General features: G+C 44.1%; 1 protein-coding gene across 1 annotated transcript in view; it reads right to left on the bottom strand.

Moving 5' to 3' along the window:
• Positions 1-22,952, bottom strand: part of PRR29 (proline rich 29) — a 39,900-nt gene that overhangs the window by 1,720 nt on the left and 15,228 nt on the right. Inside the window, exons 2-3 of the mRNA XM_061592112.1 lie at positions 3,400-3,515; positions 106-308 (exon numbers count right to left, since the gene is read on the bottom strand). Of these exons, the coding sequence (XP_061448096.1) occupies positions 106-308; positions 3,400-3,515 (319 nt within the window). The remainder of the gene's footprint in view (positions 1-105; positions 309-3,399; positions 3,516-22,952) is intronic.

The raw sequence follows: 22,952 nt of genomic DNA, 5'->3' as shown, positions 1-22,952 counted from the left end.
CACCACTTGTGTTAGCATTGTTTTCAAATGCAACATTTGGATTGTTTGTATAAGTGAAATTCTACCCTCCCCTATTTGATTGTGTTTTCTCTCAGATACACTCACCCATCTTGCCTCCCAGTTGCCTGAGGTGATGGGCCCACGTGGCGAATGGCAGGCTGTTGCCGTGGCCAAGCTGATGGCTGAGATGAGGGCTGCCATCCCATGAATGGAATGGTGCTTGGATAGAGAGCATAATGGTGGTGGAATACAAGGGGTGCTGGATCATCCTCTTCCTCTCCTTCTATCTGCCAAGGGATGTGGGGCACCTGCAAGAAAGAGAGAATAAAAGCTTGAGAAATGCCTACTGGAATCCAGTATCCTGCTGGCCTCCCCCATGGGGGCCCTGTAGCTTTTCCCTCCTATGGAGAAAAATAGTTGGGGTGGAGTTGGAGAAGACAAATGACAGGAAAGGAAAGGTCAAGCAGACCCTCCCCTGCGCTGTTCCTCTGTTTCTAACCTCAGCTTTGATCTCCAGATCTCCAGTCATACTTCTGGACTGTGACATGGCTGTGTCTGGGATGAAAAAAGGACTGATTGTTTGGGAAAAGAGGAAGGGGGGAAATACCAGCTCCCAATTAAAAGAACATGACTAAAAACATTATTTTTAACATCAGTAATAAAATTATTATTAATTTTAACAGCAATAATGACAAACTTAGTATTTACATAGTACTCAAGTCTACAAAGTGCTTCACATGCTGTTTCAGTGCTCTATATATTCCTGTTCCTGCCCACTGGTAGAACCAGCTTTGTTTCGCATGTTAAAATAGCATAAATTTCAGAAGAATAGCCAGATTGTGGTGTATTAGAGATTGATTCCAGTCATACAGGAGTGAAGAACTATTTCTAGATGGCAGGCCAAATCCTGGGTTCCCCCACCCTTGCTAGGCCTTTTTGAAAGGTGGCAGGGCTTGATGTCAGTACCCATCACCTGCTGGGATTGACTGGCTACTGTAGCATAGCCGATCCCAGATGACTTGATGACAGCAAGCCTCTCTTGCCAGCTGTCGTGCCCGGGTTGGGACTCAACAACAGAATCACTTGATGAAAGCAAATCAGTTTTTATTAGAGTAATTTCCAGACATAGGCTCCTCCACCTCATGAACTCTTAACATGAACCAAAACCCGCGACATGGAAGAGAGTTGATAGAACAGAGTATCAAACATTCCCTGTCCCTTATCAAGGGGGCTTTTGGGCACGAATTCTCTCACTCCGCCTCAAATTGCCCACATCTACGCCCCTTCCCTCCTCTTTTCTTTGGCGCCTTTTTAACTGTCTTTGGGTGCTGGGCGAAGGGGGGGGCTACTTCCTCCCCTTCTGATTCGGAGAGGATGGTAGGGAGTGGGGGGGGGTTGGTCCAACACTTCAGGCGGTTTCTCTCTCTCCTTCTCTGCAGCCGAAGGGACTTGGACTCCCTCCTCCTCCCCCTCTGTCTGTAACTGCTCCACATTCCTAGGGGGGGAGTGCGTGGGAAACGAGACTGTTGCCTGTTCAAGGTTTTCCCCCTCTATCTGGGAAGCCTCCTCCTCCCCTCCAGACGGCTCAGCCCAGCTGCCCCCCTCTCCTAGCTCATTCTCAGAAACATCAGAATCCCAACCATACATCCTGACACCAGCGCACAATTGGGAGTGCACGTTAAGGCTTCTGACTGCATTCTCCACCTGCCCCTCACCTGACATTAAATATGGTGTCAGGTGTGGGGGAAGTGGGTGTGGTTTGGGGGAAATGGTCTCATGGGCCAAACTGGGACCCATGCTGGGTCAATTAGGCCTGTGGGCCAGAGGTTCCCCTGTCCCCCTGCTGTAAACTCATGTAAGTTCAGTTAGTTCAACAGTGAACTAAAAATCATGTTACTGAAAATGGCAACACCATCCTGAGTTCCCCTACCTGTCTCCTAATGTATAGCTGAAGAAATAATATATGAAGTGACACACAGCACAATGAGCTACTATTCATCAGGGGCAGCCAATAAGGAGGCAGCAATAGGGAAATTGACTTGCAATTACCATTTTTGGCCTCAGCCCTGGAAACTCCATGATATCTAACTCCAGCTGAAGTCTGTAGTGTAAATATGATGCTAGAGACCAGCTGATTTCTTGTGACACATATTTTCACTGGCAACCAACAACAGCTGAAATAAAATTTAGTGCCAATTTAACATTCATCAACAGTTTAGATATTTCAAGTTCTGGATGTTGTACATTTTCAAATTTCACTCTTGAGATTCAGCTTCAAGAGATGGCTTTAAAACAACAATGGAAGGCACTTTCCAGCCAAAATTAGCACTTTTCCCCCTTATATACCCAGTTGATCACTACGTTCTGCAGGTGAGGGCCTGCTGCAGATACCATCTGATCAGGAAGTTCGTTCCACACAACATAGGAAGTGGACCTTTAGGGTTGTGGAATTCCCTGCCCGTAAATGTTAGACAGGCGCCATCTCTGTTATCTTTTGGGCACCTACTGAAGACCTTTCTCTTTCAACAAGCCTTTGAAGTTGAGACCTTATCCCAGTCTGCATCTATGTTGGAACTGCTTTTTAAGGTATTTTTAAGTGTTTTTTAAAATGTGTTTTTAAAGATGTTTTAATGTATTTTTAAAGATGTTTTAATATATTTTAAAGCTTGATTTTAAGATGTTTTAGAGTGCTTTTAGTGTTTTTGTTTGCCACCCTGGGCTCCTACTGGGAGGAAGGGTGGAATATAATTTAACAAATAAATAAATAATTCATAGGGAGACATTTAAACAAGTGCTTGTCATTCCTGCTATCATTTGGTTGGATGGTGTTCATAAAACATTTCTCAATTAATTTTAAATAGGTCTGGTAGATTGATCAACTAAGGCAACAATCCTGTACCTACTAACGTGGGAGTAAGCCCCATTGAAATCAATGGAAATTACTTCTGAGTAGGCAGGTACAGGATTACACTGTAAGGCCTTTGTTTTCATCAGTGAGGAGAGATTCTAATGAGACTTTCCTAAGAGTGTGTACATGGATGGACAGAGCAGTTTGTTTCTAGTCTGTGTCAATCTCACATGTGGTCAAAATCATACCTGTTTATTCATAAGTGTATTCAGTCCCATTTCCACATTAATCTGCATTTTTAAAGCCCATATGAAAATTCATATTTAAGTATGTACTTAAATGCATATTTTAAACCTGTATTTAATTTCAACATATGCACTTCTAAACTTATTTTACTTAAAATACACATTTTAAACACAGTTTGGTGCAAAATCTGAAGGTTAATAATTACATTCCAATCCATGTATTAATCTGGGAGGTACAAATTAGATCACTTTGCTTAAAAATGCAAACTGTCCTTAGTATGTAGCATTCCACTTCCAGTTACCTACCTGTGCAGCCGGCTGAACTGGGCTGTTTTCAAAGTATGCCACTGCCGACATGGCCAAGTTGTTCATTATGATCTGATGCATCTGAGCATTTTGTATCATCATCAGCTCCATTAAATCTGCCAGAAAGAAAGTGTACAATGAATATTCAGGTTCATAGATGACACTAAATAGGGAGGTGCTGCAGAAGCTTTAGAAGTTAGTTGGTCAGGAAAATCTTCAAACTGCTTTCAGTAATGTGAAGCGTTGGACAGTGAACAAAACAAGCAAAGTTTTATAAGTACAAATAGAAAAAGAACAAAGAGCTCAGTGCTCAGATTATGTGATTATGTTAGGAGCTTGACGAATGGGAAGAAAGTTTCCGTGAGCTTAATAGAATAAGTGGAGTTGACAGCTCCTTTTGGGCTGGAAAAGAAATATATCCTCCATGTTTTGTTTCAAATAAGGGCTGGATACATCACTATGATGGACATATATGCACATGGTAGTCCACCCATGATTCTAGAACTCAATTACAGCTGACTTCCATAAAGTCACCATCACACTTTAGCACACTGGACCTGGTGAGTCTGCTAGGAGATCACAGGGGCATGGGCCAAGTTGTTCTGGCTTTTTCCTCACCTCCTCCCTTGCAAAGATATTGTAGACACTTAAGCATTGCAGATTTACAAATAATTAGCATCTAACTAAACTGAAAAATGTCTTGGTTTGGTTCAGGAGGGATCTTGGCTGTCACAGTTGCTTCTCTGCTGGGAAAAAAGCTGTGTGGCCTTTGCCTGTTCTGGTTCTCTCCCTATCCTCCTTCTTTGCAAAGAAACCGTGGACGGTTAAACATTGTAACTTTATTAATACTTAGCACCTAAGTGTCTTACTTTGGTTCAGAAGGGGTCCCTGGTGTTACAATTTCTAGTCTGGGTTCATGCCGCAATAGCCATGCATTACTCAGGAGTGAGCCCCACTAAATTCCATGGAGATTGCTGCTCCCTGATATGTTCAGGATTGCACCCTGAATTAGTCTTAAAGGTACCACATAGGACTGTTACCAAGGGATCCCATAAATTTCTAGATCTACTGCATGGGAAAATATTATTCCCCTCCCCCAGCTTTTCACTTCTACATCTTTGTCCACCTGGTTTTTCAGTACAGCAGCAGCCGAGACCTGGGGGACGGGGAGGTGGGGTTGCAGTGGTCTATCGTGATACTATCCCCCTGACCAGGTGCCCTCTCCCACAGTTCTCAGGGTTTGAGTGTGTGTACTTGAAGTTAGGTGGCCAGGACAGAATAGGGATTCTGTTGGTGTACCGCCCACCCCGCTGCTCCACAGTCTCCCTACCTGAGCTAGCCAGGGTAGTCTCGGGGTTGGTGTTGGGGTCCCCTCGGCTTGTGGTATTGGGTGACTTCAACATCCACACTGAGACTGCTCTGTTGGGAGTGGCTCAGGACTTCATGGCCTCCATGACAACCATGGGTCTGTCCCAAGTAGTATCTGGCCCCACTCATGTTGCTGGCCACACCCTCGACCTTGTTTTCTGTGTTGGTCGGGATGACGGTGATCTTGGTGTGGAAGAACTTGCGGTGGTTCCATTGTCATGGACAGATCACTACCTGGTCGGGTTTAGACTCACTGGGACTCAGAGCCTCTGCAGGGGTGGGGGACCGATTAGAATGGTCCGTCCCAGGAGGCTGATGGATCCGGATGGTTTCCTGATGGCTCTTGGAGATTTTCCTGTCACCTTGGCAGGCGTTCCTGTCGAAGCCCTGGTTGACCTCTGGAATAGAGAAATGGCCAGGGCGGTGGACATGATCGCTCCCAAGCGTCCCCTCTTTCAGAGTGGAGCCAAACCGGCTCCATGGTTTTCCAAGGAGCTGGTGGTGATGAAGCGTGTCAGACGGGGACTAGAGCGACGTTGGCGAAAGACTCGGAGCGAAGCTGATCGATCTCGGGCTAGAGCCTATTTGAAGGCCTACTCCGAGGCAGTACGGGCTAAGAAGAAATCTTTCTTCTCAGCCTCCATTGCGTCTGCTGGGAGCCATCCAGCGGAACTGTTTCGAGTGGTTAGGGGGCTTTTAAGTTCCAGCCCCCATGAAGATAATTCTGACCACTCAGCAGACCGCTGTCAAGAATTTGCACAGCACTTTGCGGACAAAGTCGCTCAGATTCGCTGTGACTTGGATGCTAAAATTGATACAGTCTCTGAGGATGTAACTTCAACGCCTGTTTGTCCAATTAAAATGGATTCTTTTCAACTTGTTCTACCCGAGGATGAGGACAAGATCCTTGGAGCGGCGCATGCCACCACGTGTGTACTGGACCCTTGCCCTTCCTGGCTCATTAGAAGTACCAGAGGGGGACTGGTCGATTGGGTCAGGGGAGTAGTTAATGCCTCTCTACAACAAGGCAGAATTCCATCATGCTTAAAGGAGGCAGTTATAAGACCACTGCTGAAAAAGCCCTCCCTGGATCCCTCTTTACTAGGTAACTACCGGCCAGTCTCCAGTATTCCATTTTTAAGCAAGATAATAGAGCGTGTGGTGGTCGCCCAACTCCAGAGATTCCTGGATGATATGGATTATCTGGATCCATTTCAATCTTTCAGGCCTGGCTATGGGACAGAGACGGCTTTGGTCGCCTTGGTGGAACCTACGCAGAGAACTGGACAGGGGGAGTGTGTCTCTGCTGGTTCTACTGGACCTCTCAGCGGCTTTCGATACCATCGATCATGGTATCCTTCTGGGCCGCCTTGCCGAGATGGGACTTGGGGGCACTGTGTTACAGTGGCTCCAATCCTTCCTGGAGGACCGAACCCAGAAGGTGGTACTGGGGGACTCCTGCTCAACCCCTTGGCCATTGACCTATGGGGTCCCTCAGGGTTCCGTTTTGTCCCCCATGTTATTCAACATCTACATGAAACCACTGGGAGAGGCTGTCCGGGGTTTTGCGGTTCGGTGCCATCAGTATGCTGATGACACTCAACTCTATTTCTCTTTTCCACCTGAAGCCAAGGAAGCCGTACAGGTCCTAAACCAGTGTCTGGCATCAGTGATGGACTGGATGAGGGCAAACAAGTTGAGATTAAATCCTGATAAAACAGAGGTACTCCTGGTCAGCCGGAGGGCAGATCAAGGAATAGGGATTCAACCGGTGCTGGATGGGGTTGCACTCCCCCTGAAGTCTCAGGTTCGCAGTTTGGGTGTACTCCTGGACTCAGCTTTGAATTTGGAGGCCCAGATTGCTGCTGTATCCAGGAGCGCATTTGCCCAATTAAAACTGGTGCGCCAGCTGCGCCCGTTCCTGGAGCTACCTGATCTGACTAGGGTGATGCATGCCTTGGTTGCATCCCGCTTAGACTACTGTAACGCGCTCTACGTGGGGCTGCCTTTGAAGACTGTTCGGAAACTTAAATTGGTACAAAGAGCTGCAGCCAGAGTGCTAACCAGGGCTGGTTACAGGGACCATACAACTCCCCTGTTACAACAGCTCCACTGGCTGCCAATTTGTTTCCGGTCACAATTCAAAGTGCTGGTTTTGACCTACAAAGCCCTATACGGCTCAGGTCCAGACTGTTTGACAGATCGTATCTCCCTACATGTACCTGTCCGGGATTTGAGATCTTCAGGTGAGGCCCTTCTTGTGTTCCCCACACCTTCGCAAGCACATATGACACGGACATGAGATAGGGCCTTTTCAGTGGCGGGGTACAAATAAAGTTTATTATTATTATTATTATTTTCCCCAGAATATGGAGTAAAGTGGAGGGATGTTAAGTAAACTAGGATCTGGGAGACCAGGGTTAAAATCAGCCATGAATCTCACTGTATGACCTTGGGGCAGTCGCTGTCTCTCAGTCCAACTACCTCGCAGGGTTGTTGTGAGGATAACATGGGGAAAAGGAGGTCCATGAATGCCTCCTTGAGCTCCTTGGGGGAAATGTGGAATGGATATGAACATAATACTGAGAAATAAGGAATAATCCAAATAAAAAAGTTTCTCTCCAGCCTGCCTGCCCCTAAATTTGAATTGGGAGAGGAAGAATAGGTTTGGAATAGTGAAAAAGCCCAACCTAAAAATCAAAGAAAAAATAATCTGGGACACAGCCAGGATATTCAGGCCTACAAACACTGGACTGTAGGTCCTTGGCAATCCAATGTGTGGCTATCTGCTGGGACAAGCTTGCCCTGGGTGGGGTGTACAGGCAGGATGAAATCCATACTCCTGTATTATATATAGGCTCTGAATACTTAGTTCTCATCTGAACCACCCTCTACACCATCCTACTTTTTGTAATAGCATTTGAAGTTTGCCAACTAGCACCTGAAAGACTAACAAATGTATTATGGTGTAAGCTGTCTTGGGCTAGAGTTCCTTCACCAGATACATGATTCTTGGTAATCCATGAAAACTTATGCATTAATACATTTGCTGCTCTTTAAAGTGCTACTGAACTGTTGTTTTATTTCTTCTGTAAGCCATGGCTAGTTGGCTACTACTTTGATTGAAAATGTGCCAGAATAATATACCCAATACCATACAAAACACCTGTAGCAAAGAGGAATAATTTTAAATTAGGCTTCCAGATCTTCTGGTGGGCTGTTTTTTGTTTTTGTTTTTAAAAAGGTGTAAAGGCAAGGCTCTTGCCAGTTGGCTTATGGAAAAGATAAATGTGCAGGCGATATTCTACCCAATCAAAACGTGACATAGCCTAAGGGGTTAACTTGAGCAGGGGCAACATGATTAATAATTGTGAGCCTCAGAAATAAATGGCATGAGCATGCACAGAGTGCAGTTGCCTCCCCATTGACAAATCTCTGTATTTAATGAGATGATTACACAACAGTAACTTCAGCCTGAAATACAAACTCCTCGTTGCCGGTCAGCTACATGATACATGGAATCACAGCTATTCTTTTACCAAAATGCCAAGAGAAGAAGAGAACAGAACAGTAGCAGGTGGCTCTAGCACCAACAGATAATAATCACTGTAATGTTAAGGGAATCCAGTCATTGTTTTGTTTGTTCCAGTTCACTAGAGACTAGTACAAGTCCAGGTCAGGTTTTTTAAAAAACAACTCAGTTCCAGTTCAGGTTTTACAAAAAACTAGACCTTGAGGCTGTTGAAAAGATTGATTTCTAGTGGGCTTTTTCATGTCTAATGTGTGTTCTAGTTTGTTTTAAATAAAATTGGTGTTTTTTGTGTAAAGAGTATCTCTTAAATCACCATACAGTGTTGTTCTGCATTCAATACACCCACATCAAGACTAGCAACAGCACTCGTCACACTCATACAATAAATAATCCCAGGTAAAATCTTCTGTAAGTACCCACACACCTCTTCTTTATAGTATTCCTGTTTCAGAGCTTTAGCCCTTAAACTACTATTCCCATCATGCATTTGTATCAACAAGTGGCCAGGCTCACAGCATTGCTGGCCAAAAAGAAATGCATCTCCCAGCTTGCCTTTGGCTGTTTCATGAGATTTATGGTTGGATAGACCTTTTCAATCACCATAAAATGAGGCTAAATTGGGGGTGTTGGGTTGCAACGCCCTACAAGAAAGCTATTTCTGAATAAGAATTGCTGGGGGGGAGGGGCACCAGGGGCTTTATTGCAGAGCTAGGAAGTTCGTTTTCTATTCAGAATTTTTGTATTTGCATCATTATAAAAATGCCTATATTGTATGTTAAAGAAAGGAGTGAATCCTCATGTCTTGAGGAGAAGGTTGCTCACTCTTAGGATAAATGACAAAATAGGGATATACCTAGGAAGCTCCCTATACAGAGTCAGACCATTGATCCATCTAGCTCAGTATTATCCGCACTGACTGGCAGCAGCTCTCCAGAGTTTCAGACGGGAGATTCCCATTCCTACTTGGAGATGCTGCGGATTGAACCTGCAATCTTCTGCATGCAAAGCAGATAAGCTCATTCTGTGCTGTAGACACCTGAAACTTGGGGGGCATTAATTTTCTACTGTTACTTAAAAGGAGGATGGGATGGTCTCCCTTTAGAAATATTGTTTAAAGAAGAAGAATCTGATTTATGAGAGAAATAGATATGAACATGAAGAGAGATGTTTCAGCAAGCGGGCAGACAGAACAGCAGGTGTCTCAAAGTTCTGAAGAAGCATCAGGACTGAGGAGGAACAATGCCCAGGGCCAAGGTAGGTGGGTTGTCAAGGTAACAGTGGCCCACCCTCCATTGTGACATCTCTTCTTGCTTGCTTAAAAGCCACCAACCAGAGGTATCCATCCAGTGTGGGAGTTAAGAGAGGTTGAGAGAGAGTGTGGGGAGAGGGAAGATATATATTTTTTGTCATTTTGTTTTTTATATTTTGTTTTTTATATTTTTATATCTTGTTTGTTCATATTTCGTATATTTCTATATTTGTTTTAGATAGCAATGTAGGGTAAGGGTTAGGGATTGAGTTAGCTTAGGTGGGTATTCAGGTAGGTAGGGTAGACGGGTTTGTTTGTGCTTGGAAAGAACAGAGAAAAGCATCATCATGTTAAAATGTAAGTAACATTTCTTCTGCTTTTGTTTATATCCTGGGACAGCCTTTCCCAACTAGCGGGCCACCAGATGTTGTTGGACCACAACTCCCATCAGCCTCAGCCAGCATTGCCAATGGTCAGGAAATATGGGAATTGTGGTCCAACAACATCTGGTGGCCCACTGGTTGGGAAAGGCTGTCCTGGGATGAGGGCCCAGGGTTCCCCACGTGTCCTTGGCTGCCCTGCTAGGCCAGTCACTCTGCCGCCCTGCTGAGTCCAGGCTACCCTTCACGGTCCGCACGATGCCTGCCTCCACCGCTTTCTGAGCAACAGAGATCAGGAGGACTCTCCCCCGATAGTCTTGTTTGGTATATCTACACAAGACATGAGTGAGATATACTACTCTTTTAATATACACAGATCAGAACATGGCTAGCTCAGTGTTAAACATATTTATTTATGCAGAATAATACCAAGAACAAGTTGTTCTTTCATACAGAATACTAAAATGTTCTTATACCCTGAGTTGCTAGCTTACTTTCCTCCCAAAGAGCTTAACACCTCCAGACTCTTTCCCTGTATTTCCATTCTCCCTCCCACCTCAGTCTCTCTCTCCCCACTCCATTTTTCATCTCTCCAACTGTCAATCTCAACAGACTCTCTCCACCTGCCTGTCAATCACTCTGGCTCCAACCAAGACTCCATCACACTCCTGGGCTGCCCAACATTCTTCCACTCATCTTCTTTTACACCTTGATGCTTCCGGGACACTCCTAGGGGCCTCCTCTCTCTCCCTGGAAGGCAGGTTTATCCTACAAAGATTCTGCTGAGGATGCCTTCATATCCTGGAAATGCTTCTCTTTTCTTTTGGGGGGTAATGTTGGAATCCCTCCATGTAGTGTATCATAGCACATGCACACACAAACTCACACAGAATGTCCCTGTGAAGAACAGGCTGGTGTCTGTGTCTGCATTAAAAAAAAAACATACAAAAAAGACTTTTCGTTGGATCAGACCAAAGGCCCATCTGGCCCAGTGGCCATACAGGAAGCCCATAAGCAATAGCCCACTCCTGTTACTTGCACTCTAGCAGGTGGCATTCAGTGGTAGCCTGCCTCTGAACCAGGAGGTTCTATATAGCTCTCATTGATAATAGCCATAGACAAGACTTTTTCTCCTTGTCTTTATGGATTTGTGTAGTCCTTGTCACATCTTGTGCCTGTGAATTCCAAAAATTAATATTATGTGAAGAAGCCCTGTTTATAGTCTGTGCTGACCCAAAGTTCTAGTATTAGATAAAAGAAACTCCTCCCTCTATCCACTGTTTCTCCAAGCACTTGATAATCTTGGCTGCCTATTTTTTGCTCCTTTCCCAGCTTTTATGATGTCCTACAATTCAGTCAACTGCAGAGGTAATACAAGGAGGTGTAGGATTGTGTCTGCAATTAAAAAGCTTGAATATATTAGGCCACCCACATTTCTCTTCTGGCTGTTTTATAATGATCTCCTATCTTCTTCAGACCCCCCCCCAATCAACATTTCTGGTATTTCTAGTTAGGCCTTTGTCTACCCACCCACCCACTCCAATCTGATCTAGGTTCAGGCAATTACAGGGCTTCATAAGGAAGAGGAGCAATAAAGTGGCCACCTTAGAAAAAGCCAAGACAGCTGAGGCTGCCAGTTAGCAGGTGCCCCATTTTTTTGGGGGGGGGGGGAAGTAGGCTATGATGGCAGCTTGGGGTATTGGATGGGGGGCAATTAGTGCTCATGTATGCCCCCTCCTGCCAAGCTTTTGAAGGTGAGGTGGGGTGTGTTTATTTGTAAGGCACTGTCCCTTACAGAATTGTTGGTTTGCAGACACGCAGTTCTCCAGATTGGATGCATCTATTCCCATTGACAGAGGCATTCGTGCTCTCCCCCAGGCTCCAGCTCCGCCTCCTGCACAGCCACACCCCCACACCCTTTCCGATTGAATTCCTCCCCACTTCCGAGTGAGGCTCTCTGTTCTGTGGGTGGGGCAGAAGGCTGGTGAGTCTGCTTCTCCAACCCGAACAGCTAGAGTCAAAGGGCAGAATCTCTGCACTCCATCCTAGCTCACCATGACTCAACCCCATCCTCTGTTCCCTCCTCTGTCTGAGTGCCACCCCAAGCCAGACCCTGATGGAACCATGGGGCTCATGACAACATGGCCAACCAGATGTCTTGGGGGTGGGCAGCCCTGTTCTGCTTGTGAGCCCCCAAAATTGGTATTATTTAGAGGCTTACTTGGGGTAATAAAAGGCCAGGTGACTATTAGTGATCAGTAGCCTTATCCTCCACGAATCTGTGGGGTCCAACAAGGATCATATTCATTTGTTTATTACATTGACCGAGAAAGAAGAGACAGTACTTCTGAAGGAAGCAGACTGTAGAGGCAGCCCATAGGACAGGGGTGGGGGGCCATTTTCAGCCCAGAGGGCTGCCTTCCCTTGTGGGCACCCTCTTGGGGCAGCGTGTCAGTGGTGGTTGGGACCAGAGGCAGGAGGAGGAAGAGCAAAGGGAGTGACTCTTACCTTTCTACACGAGGTCACATTCCAGCCATGCACAAGTCACTGATTTCTATACACATGTAAACACACGCGTCTAGCCAGGCAAGCAAGAAGCATTTACCACAGTTCAAGGACCCATTGCAGCCAGGCAAAAGCACTTGAGGAAGGTGTGGGGCAGGGCCAATGATGAGTGTGGCCTAGGGACAGTCCCACGGGCCAGACAGAGGCCTGGAAGGCTATATTGAGCCCCTGGGCTTGAGGTTCCCTGCCCCTGTAAAAGGACTTGGAAAAGAGAAGCAGGAAGTTCAAGAAGAAGAAGGTTACCATAATTGTGGTAAATGCAAAGAGATGATTTAATCTGACTCCATGTCTTTCCTTACTTCTCCCATTGCAGTTTTGCAGCAGATCAGCGAAGTTTCTCCATCGCCTGAGATTAGTATTTGAGAATATAGAAGGGCGGGTAGTAAACCCCTCAGCATAGGAGCCCCTCCCCGCAAGCCCAAAGCAATGCCCACTTGTGGGGTTTGCCCCAGGGTCCCGGAGTACCCTGTCACTCTCATAGTTCTGCAGTCTCACACAGAGCAACCCTTTCCTGAATTCACAGTCTGACCATTGCCAGTTTCAGAAACTTGCAGAAGCTGAATTCTTGCTGAAATGCATCTTGGAGACCTGTACCCAGGCTGCCCAGAGGGGCAATGAAACCATGGCATATTCTAAAGAACTTGCTGAGCAAGTGATCGTGGTGAGTGAGATGCTGCCTGAGAATGGGAGGCCTGGGGATGGGTTTGGGGGAACGTTCTGTGGAAGAAATGCGTGTGGGTCTAGCCAGGAAGAGGTCCATGCAGGCATTTGGCATGGAATTGCCAGTTCCAGTTGAAATCAAGCCTTGAACCTGGAATTTGGGCCTGAAGCAGTCCTCCTGATGTCCAGGGGGAATTGACTTTTTTCTCCTGCTCTTTGGTCTCTCTCAGGACATCATGGGAAACTGGGTCAGTTCGCAGACCCAAAGCAGACCTTGCAATGGCCATTGAAGCCATCTTCAAACTGAGTTACACTTTTTTTCCAGTGGATAGTGCACGGTGGTGGTGGAGGACATTTATTCACAGCAATCAGGGACCAGTAGTGTGTGTGTGTGTGGGGGGGGCACTTGTGTCAGGAAAGGGCAGGCAGTGCCTGGAAAACTGAGATTGACAGGAAATCTACCAGAGCAATTGAGATGGAGAAAAAATGCACAAGGGACTGTCCACTCTTGACAAGGAGACCAGGGGGCACAATGGGGCAAGGAAGACTCCAAAGAGGCAGAATCTCACACTTTCCTCTCCATCTCTCCACCTTTCTGAAGCCAGAGTTTAAAATGGAGAGCAAAAATCCCAGCCCCACCACAGAGAAAATGTGGCTCTTTTTCTGAGGAGGTCTCTGCAGCCAAACTGCAGGGTTGGAAGTAGTCATTACCACCCACAGTGGGATCTACAACATAAAACCCAACCTCTAAAGTCCTCCTTTTATGTCATATGGACAGTGACATTCCTGCCCACTTGCTAAACCCAGACTAGGAATGGGCGAGAAATTTGATTCAGTTCATATTTCAAGCTGAATTGATCAAATCCGCACTTTCCAAAACAGCATGAGCAACAAAACATAGGCGTCCTTCAAAATTTGCACTTTTGTGAATTTTGCAATGCTGTTCTCCAACCAACCAATATTTGCAAAAATGCAAATATGAGGTGAAAGGTGTATAAAAATGAACATATTAGTGAAAATAACATACAAAAATACATTACATAAGGAGAAATTGTTTGCAAAATGTGTACATTACTCAAAACTGCATACAAAAATGTGTTCGTTAGGAGAGGAGGTTCAGAAGAGGTTATTCCAGCAGGATTAGAAATGGGTTGGGTGAAGGTTATGGGGAGGGAAGGAATCACTGGAGGAGTGCAGGGACTATGTAAAGACAGAAGAGGGTGAAGCAGTCTAACTGACAAGGATCACGGCAGACTTCAAAGCAAAGCTAACATGCTTCTGTTGCCTCAGTGATGAGCCAGGCTTCCTTTTCTCTAAATGAGACAAGAAGTCTAGGGAACTTCACCCCCACCTGATGCACGTGGAATGCTTTGAGGTTGTGCTCTCAGGGCAGCAACTCCCCCAGGATTTCACCACTGCCGTCCTTCCTTCCCAGGGCCAGCCCTGCCATGCAGTAGGGTGAAGCAACTTGCTTCCGGTGGCACCATGAGGGAAGAAAAGAGATGAAGGCAAGAATTGGTGTCTGTCTGGTGCAACAAGCTGTTGGAGATCCCCGGATCTTTCAGCTTCACTTTATATCAACACAGGTGTCCTTAATCTTCTGCTGCCATCAATTCACTCACAACCTCCTGGAGGCCGGCAAAGTAGGCTTTAGGTGTAAGACCAGCACTAGATACAAGATGAACGTGAAACTAAGATTGTTGGTTTATTAAGGGGATATGATGTACTTAAGAGAATAGTGGTCTCATATTGGGCTCTTTAAGGTGCCTATTGACAGTTTCTGCAGATGTAAGAGATGCAGTTGCTGACCCGAAAGTGGCTTTCACCTCAGGCCAATATCCGTAAACCTCTGCCCCAGCCAAATATTTCCCCAAACCAGTCCAACTACTAGGGACAATCCACCTCTGTCTCCCAAAGCTGCTCTGGTTGTCCTCCTGGCTGCTTGGGCAATTTAGCTAACGTTAAAACCCGCTTGTGTCACCTTCCTCTGGTAAGTCCTTTTCACAGGGCAGCCCCTCAAACCAACTCAGTCACCAGCTCCCTTATCCTGATTTTTCCCAGACAAGTATTAACAATACCCTGGATATTAATGTACAGGCCTCATTTTACCCCTCAGCTTTTCTGTGGTCTATTCCTCACACCTTCCTCATCAACCCCCTATCTCCCAACACACCAGCCTGACTGGTCTTAACTCTCAACCGACAAAACACAACTGTGTGTCTCTCACTCACTCACTGATAGTTAACACTGACTCAACTGACTGTCACCTGGGCCAATCAGAACGAATTTACCTGATCCAGGCCCCGCCTGATAAATTCTCTTTTTTTTTTTTTTTTTTCAATAATTTTTATTCAGATTTTCATAAAACATACAAGACAAAATCATAAAACATTCAAAGACAAAAAACAAAATCAAAAATAGTTAAACAAAAAGAAAAAAAGAAAAGAAGAAAAAAAAAAAAACAAAAATAAAAAATAAAGAGTAAAATATTGACTTCCCATTTGTCAAAGATCAAATCAGTTATAAGTCTATAATATATAGCAATCCTGTCTCTTAAGTCATATTATAAAATCACTTTCCTCCAGTAGTTATCTTACTTAATCATCAAATCTCATAAACATTACTTTATTCTTTCCACAAAAAGTCAAAGAGAGGTTTCAATTCTTTAAGAAATATATCTATCAATTTTTTTTTCCAGATAAGCATATCGATTAATCCATCTCATTACTAATTATGATAATCTTATTGTCATAACCATAGTCAAAATAAACATTTCAATTAATCCATCACATCAGAATCTGTTAGGTTCAGTAATTTCAGTAGCCATTGTTCTATTATCTCTATTAGTTCCATTTTCCATCTTCCATCTTCAGTAGTCTTGTTAAGTCCAGTAATTTCAATATCCAATCTTCCATTATCAGTATTCCATAATAATCTTGCTGTCAAAGCCATAGTCATATAATAAGAGTCTGATGGGAATTACCTCTATCCCAAATATTTTCTTGCCATCCATTCTGAATAAGTTGCTGAAATACTGCTGTAAAATCATATCTCTGTTCTTTTTTTCAAAATACACTGGGTCATCTCTTAAAAGTTTTTCCATTGTCACATGGCTGCAGTTAATTCCATAGATTTTCTCTATATTGGGCTCCATCACATCATTCCAGTCCAGAAGATAATCCATGCCATTGATAACTTTATCTCTAGAATCTTCATTAATTTCTTCAGAGATAACATTAAGTTCCAAACAATAGATTTTATTTCTAAAGTCCATAGACTCCAAATCTTGTTCCTGTTCCACGTTTGTTCCAATCTCCGGGATCTCCTCTCTCACAGGGACCCCTATTCCAGTCTCCAGGGTCTCCTCTCTCACAGGGACCCCTATTCCAATCTCCGGGGTCTCCTCTCTCACAGGGACCCCTTCCAGGGTCACCTCTCTCACAGGGACCCTTATATCTTTAATCTCCTGCTTCATTTTACTCAATTCAATTTTCGTTATCTCAATCTCATTCATTATTCTCTGAAACATAGTTATTTCCAGATTCTCAGCCACTTTCTTAATTGCCATTTTAAAAGAAAAATATAGGAAAACCACTTCTTATTTCAGCAACAATTGGGTTAATACTCCAAACTTGGTGACATCACAGTATAAACAGAGCAGACAGCCTTATCTCTCCAATAGTTAAGTAAACAAAATGCAGTTCCCAGGATCGAAGCAATTAATGGCAATCGTCAAGAAACAGATTCGTCAAAATAAAATAGACCAAAAAGAGAGTAGTCTCAAAACAGTATAATATTTTTCAAAATAAAAATCTGGAATAGAAATCCCTCTTCTGTGTGTATCTTTAGAATGCAAATCCAGGACAGCTTTTTGCAACAAAAACAGAGATAAGCTATTAATTAGTGCGTAGCAGAGAGAAGTTACGGCTCCCCAGTGAGATGTCAAAAACCGATCAATCTGGCAAATCTCTTTTAAACAGCAACAATTTAAGTCAAGTAAAAGAAAAATATAGAAAGAAGGGTGCTTGCCTGTTAGTGCGTTCTCTCTTAGAAGATAAGATGAACTTTCGCTTTAACAGATAGAGCTTGCTGTTGAAAATCCGTCCCACCTTCGTCGGCTGGACCTCGTCCCATAAATTAATGAGATCTGGTCGTCCCAACAAAAATAGGCTTTGAGGTTAATCTCTTCGTTTCTCCCTACCCGGGAGAAGTTTAATCAGTCAAAAAAAAAAGAAAAAACTGACTGATATATCTGAATAAGCTTCTTTTGAGGCAGGAGCCCGTCTCAAAAGCAGGCACAGGCTAAGTCACCCTTCCCGGAAGTCCCCCGCCTGATAAATTCTCAAAGCAATCGCGTTTATCTCATCTCATCTGAGAACCTGCCACCAAGAAGCCACTGCTAAGCAGGCTTGTAGCAGTACAAGGTCTCATGACAGTCGCAGAGTCCACAAGATATTTTTTTTCTTCAAGCACAAACATAAAATAGACGTAAGTACAGCATTTTCCCACACAAGCCTTCTGAAGTGTTAGCCCTAGCAGGGAGGGGAGGTTGCTGCTTGAGCTCTTCTTTGGGCAGCAAAGTGTCCTGGGCTAGCTGGCACACCTCCACCCAACCCCCATCCTTCCTTGGAATCTTCCAGAGAATATCTGTGTTGGAGAAAAGCTGGGACTTCAGCTAGAGTGAGAGCCACCTCTGATCCTGCTGACCTAGGGGGCTCCTCCGGTTCTTCCTTGGTGTGCCTCAAATATGTGTCATTTATGCATGGCCAGGTTATAATGCTGCACTTGGAGCGATTGCACAAGGGCCCATGCCTGCAAGGGCCCCCAAACTCTGAGCTTTTTTCTTTAATGAAGTCAGTCGCTAGCCCTCCTAGAAAAAGTTATGAAGCAAAATGTGCAGGTACACCTCTAAGCCTTTTCTATGACACGAGCTGCTTCTGCCATTCAGAGGTTTCAGCCAATGAGTGGAGTCAGATCTGTGACTGACAAGTGAGTTATTTGGACACCAGATAATAGGAATCCCTGTGGTCCTAAAGTGCTGCTGGCTAGCAGTCCCTGGATTTGAAGAGGAGACACTGGTGGGGGCAGAGCCAGGACTTTTTTCAACATAATTATGATCATTCATTCATTGGTTTGGTTGGAAGACACCTGTGCGTGAATTTGTTTTATGGGGGGAGATCGGTGCACGACGATCAACACACAATCTTGGCAGAAAAAGGCTTTGATCCAACGGCATGGATACCACGACGATTGGAAGTCTTTTGTCTGCTGCAGCCTTCATCCACCTTCACAGCCGTTATAACATACACATTGTTATCCTCCGCCTGTTCTGCCGTTTCTGGACTTTCTTGGATCGTTCTTTGTCTGGTTCCTCTCCCTTGACCTTACTCCCATGGGTGACCCTGCTGGGAGTACATTGCTCACAGGGTTCATTGGAACATGCAAGCCCACTCACCACTGCAAGGTGATGATCCAGCGAGGGGATAATTATAATAATTATGATAATTATGATCATTCATTCATTGGCGATCACTCATGGCCGAGTAAGATTGTCTTCCAGGGTAAGGTCTTTAACAGTGGGTCCGTAAGTGACTGTGGAGGCCAATTCTGGATCCACACAGACTCCCACAGTGAGGACATAAGTTTCCAGATGGAAGATGGTCACGATGAGGGTTTGCTTGACATGCCTTCCGCTTAGCTTGTTTGTCCCTTTCGCCCTGTACACGTGCGTCTTCAAAGTCCATAGCACCTTTGATAATGGCCGACCTCCAATTGGGATGCTCATGGGCCAAGGCTTCCCAGTTCTCGATGCTTACGTTACATTTTTTAAGATTAGCTTTGAGAACATCTTTAAACCTCTTTTGCTGTCCACCGATATTCCATTTTCCATCCTTAAGTTGGGAGTAAAGTAGCTGCTTTGGAAGACGGTGATCAGGCATTTGAACAACATGGCCGGCCCAGCGAAGTTGTTGTTGGAGGATCATTGTTTCAACACTGGTGGTCTTTGCTTCTTCCAATACACTAACATTAGTCCGCCTATCTTCCCAAGTAATTTGCAGAATTTTCCAGATGCAGCATTGGTGGAATCTTTCAAGAAGTTGGGAGTGGCGTTTATAGATGGTCCATGTTTCACAGGCGTACAGTTAGGTCGGTAGTACAATAGCTTTGTAAATAAGCATTTTGGTCTCCCTGCGAATATCCCGATCCTCAAACACTCTACGCTTCATTTGGGAGAATGCGGCACTCACAGAGCTCAGACGATGCTGAATTTTAGTGTTGATGTCAGCTTTTACAGAGAGATGGCTGCCAAGATAAGAAAAGGGATTGACATTTTCCAGCGTCGCACCATTAAGCTGGATTGATGGTGCTACAGAGGGATTGGTTCACACTTGCTGATGAAGCACTTTGGTTTTTTTGATGTTAAGAGAGAGGCCAAGCTTTTCATATGCTTCTGCAAAGACATTTAGGATAGTTTGAAGATCTTCCTCTGAATGTGCGGAGACTACATTATCATCGGCATATTGACGTTCTATGACAGAGGTTGTAATTATCTTACTTTTTGCTTTCAGCCTACTGAGATTAAAAAGCTTTCCATCTGTTCGATATGTGATTTCCATGCCAGTGGGAAGTTTCCCCTCAACAAGGTGTAGAATCACGGTGATGAAAGTAGCAAATAAGGTCAGAGCAATGACACATCCCTGTTTGACGCCTGATCCCACTTTGAATGGATCACTTTGAGAGCCATTGTTATCCAAAATTGTCGCCATCATGTTGTCATGGAGGAGTCACAAAATATTCACAAATTTATCAGGGCATCCAATTTTCAGAAGGATGGTCCAGAGAGCAGTTCAATTTATAGTATCAAAGGCCTTAGTCAGATCAATAAACGCCATATACAGAGGTCGGTTTTACTCCCTGCATTTTTCTTGAAGCTGTCGTGCAGTGAAGATCATGTCCACTGTCCCCCTGGAAGGGCGGAATCCATTTTGGGATTTAGGGAGGATGTCTTCTGAGATAGGTAGGAGGCGATTTGCGAGGATCCTTGCAAGGATTTTACCTGCGGTAGCTAGGGAGATGCCTCGGTAGTTCCCACAATCTGTTCTATCACCCTTCTTGAAAAGAGTGATAATTATGGCATCCCTAAAGTCTTCCGGGATCTCCTTCCTCATCCAGATTTTTCCGATGAGTTTATGAAGTTGTTGTGTAAGTTCAGGCCCACCTTCTTTAAAGACTTCAGCAGGAAGACCATCAGGGCCGCTAGCTTTGTTATTCTTGTCAGAGTATTGAGTGAGCTTACGTGTGTGTGTTTGAATCTTTGCTAAGATTCTACCTTCCCTGCAAATTAGTCAGACAGAGACTTTAAGCTGTAAAATAAGAAACAACTACCGGTACTTTATTCTGGAAGTACATGCTTGATAGGATAGAGTCCTTACATCTAGCTAACTATGTTGGAGCAGTCTTCACTGGTCCCAGTGCAGCTCTCATGCTGGTTGAGAGGGAGAGACAAAGGAAAGATGTCTGCTCCCATCTTGAGAGAAGAAGGAACAGGGAAGGCGGCAAGGAACTGGGATCAACATCCTTTGCATATCAGTCTAGCAGGAGGGGGAGAGATGGCAAGGATCAAAGGACAGGTATAACCTGGCAACAAGGAGGTCTCCTCTCTAGCTACCCGTTTTAGCCCCATGCAGCCTCAACCCATCAAGTTGGAGTTGAACCTCATACATTCCAACAATTCTTCATTTGATTAATGGCTTTACTGACTTCATCCAAATTAGAGGATACTGCAAGCTCATCTCTAATTTGTTGTTGTGGGATTTGCGAGAAGACCTCATCAGCCACAATAAAGTTATGATTAAGGAGGTCGTGGTAATGCTCTTTCCAACACAGTGCAATAGACTCTTTGTCCTTTAGAAGTTTGGTACCATCTGTTGAACATAGGGGATTTGTACTGTAATTTGTTGGTCTGTAGATGGCCTTTGTGGCATTAAAAAAGCCCCGTGCATCATGAGCATCTGCAAAATGCTGGATTTCTTGAGCTTTCTTTATCCACCAGGAGTTCTTAAGTTCTCTAGTTCTTCTGATTTAATTATAATTATGATATCACAATGATGATTATGATGATAATGACAATGACTAATATATTTAATATATTACAACAAAGTTGGATGCAACATAAAAAAAACAAAAACAGAGCAGTTATCTTTTACCCTTATGTGAGTGTGAAGAAGACAGATCTCTGCCCTGTGGGGCTTAGATACTAAAATTCAACACCAAGGAAACAGCAAGGGAAAGGGATTCAGTTCAGAACTCCAGTCATCTTTCCACTTAAATAGTCATGGGGGGCTTGCTTACTTCTGAGAAAACTGAACAGTGTTGCATTAGTAACTGCAGCTAAGTCATGCCTCCTCAATATAACTAAGCATTACCTATGTGATTCTATATCAGTCCTATGGAGAAAACAACAAACATTACCTTCCCTGCTATGCAGAGATCAACTGTTCCTGGTCAGGGAGGTTCTGTTTAACTATCTTAGATAACAGTCATTGGCCAAAGATCTCCAGAGTTTCTTTAAGAAAAAATGAAATCCATCCTGTAAACTTAAAGGAAAAGATGTGAAGATTGGGGGAGAACAAGAAGCCAAAATGTAAGAATAAAAAGAGTCTTTCAGACCATATCATCAGTTCCAAAGACTGTAGCAGCAAGTTTCAAACTTACCACAGTACTCAAGTTACTGTGGTGCTCAGACGTTCACACAAAGTATGTATAAGCTTCTTGAGTTTTATAAAAGCGGAGATTTGCTTAACATAAAATCACTACTCCTTTTCATCAACCACACCCTCCTAACTACTTAGGTCAACAGACTGTTCCATCTCTCCACCCAAAATGACATTAGGGCTGAAAGTGTGCAACAACCCCACACATACCCCATTAATTGGGTTACCAATGCCAGCACATCTGTGTCATCAGCTACTGTCTTTTTAGAATGTCCGTTGTAAATTAACATGATACTCATCATGGCACTGTCTATACTTTTCTGACCTTGTTGTTTTCACAGTTCTATCCAGGTACCTGCAAGTTCATGCATCTGCAGATTGGGAATTACATATGCCATAATAAATTTGCTAGTCTTTAAGGCGCTCTACAAGGCTTTGTTGTCAAAAGCCTCCACTGCTCCTCCCCGCCCATCACAAAAGGCCCAGTCTTGGGCCCAGGAAGAAAATTAACACCTCTTCAAAGTACTGCTATGTTTTTCATTTTAATTATTATAATTTGTGCCTGTTATCCTCAATGGGAGTCAATTAACCTGCATAAACCCATATAAAATTTTCAAATCCTTCAGTTCTGAAAGAAGCAGGAGCCAAAGGGAAAGGAAAAATCAAAAGGATAAATAATGCTAATAACCATATTCAAACAGCCAAAAAAACCCATGGGTGTTATGTTGATATTTAGATTTACAAAGTAAGCAGCATGATATGTAGAGTATCCAAACTAGAAATGCTATAATATTCACAGAGATCTTAAGAAGGCTGGAAAGTCTGCTTCCCTCATAAAAGGCAATCCTGCTCCTCCACCTGTGCGCGTGCACACATGCACGCACACACACCCTCCCTTTGTTGTGCACACACAAAAACGTCAGACCCCTTAGTAGTCTGAGAGATTTTTCCTCTTATACATCTCCCATGCCAGCAAAATATGATGTTAGGGTAGTTTGCCTTGATTCCTTTCCTTGAAAAATACAATATGTTAGTAATAAACCTAGAACAATGAATTGATAGAGATATGTTACTGCTTTCAAAGA

Source organism: Rhineura floridana, chromosome 11, assembly GCF_030035675.1.
Source record: "Rhineura floridana isolate rRhiFlo1 chromosome 11, rRhiFlo1.hap2, whole genome shotgun sequence".
NCBI lineage: Eukaryota > Metazoa > Chordata > Lepidosauria > Squamata > Rhineuridae > Rhineura > Rhineura floridana.
The sequence above is the reverse complement of the archived record's forward strand: the minus strand, read 5'-3'. Positions and strand labels throughout refer to the sequence as shown.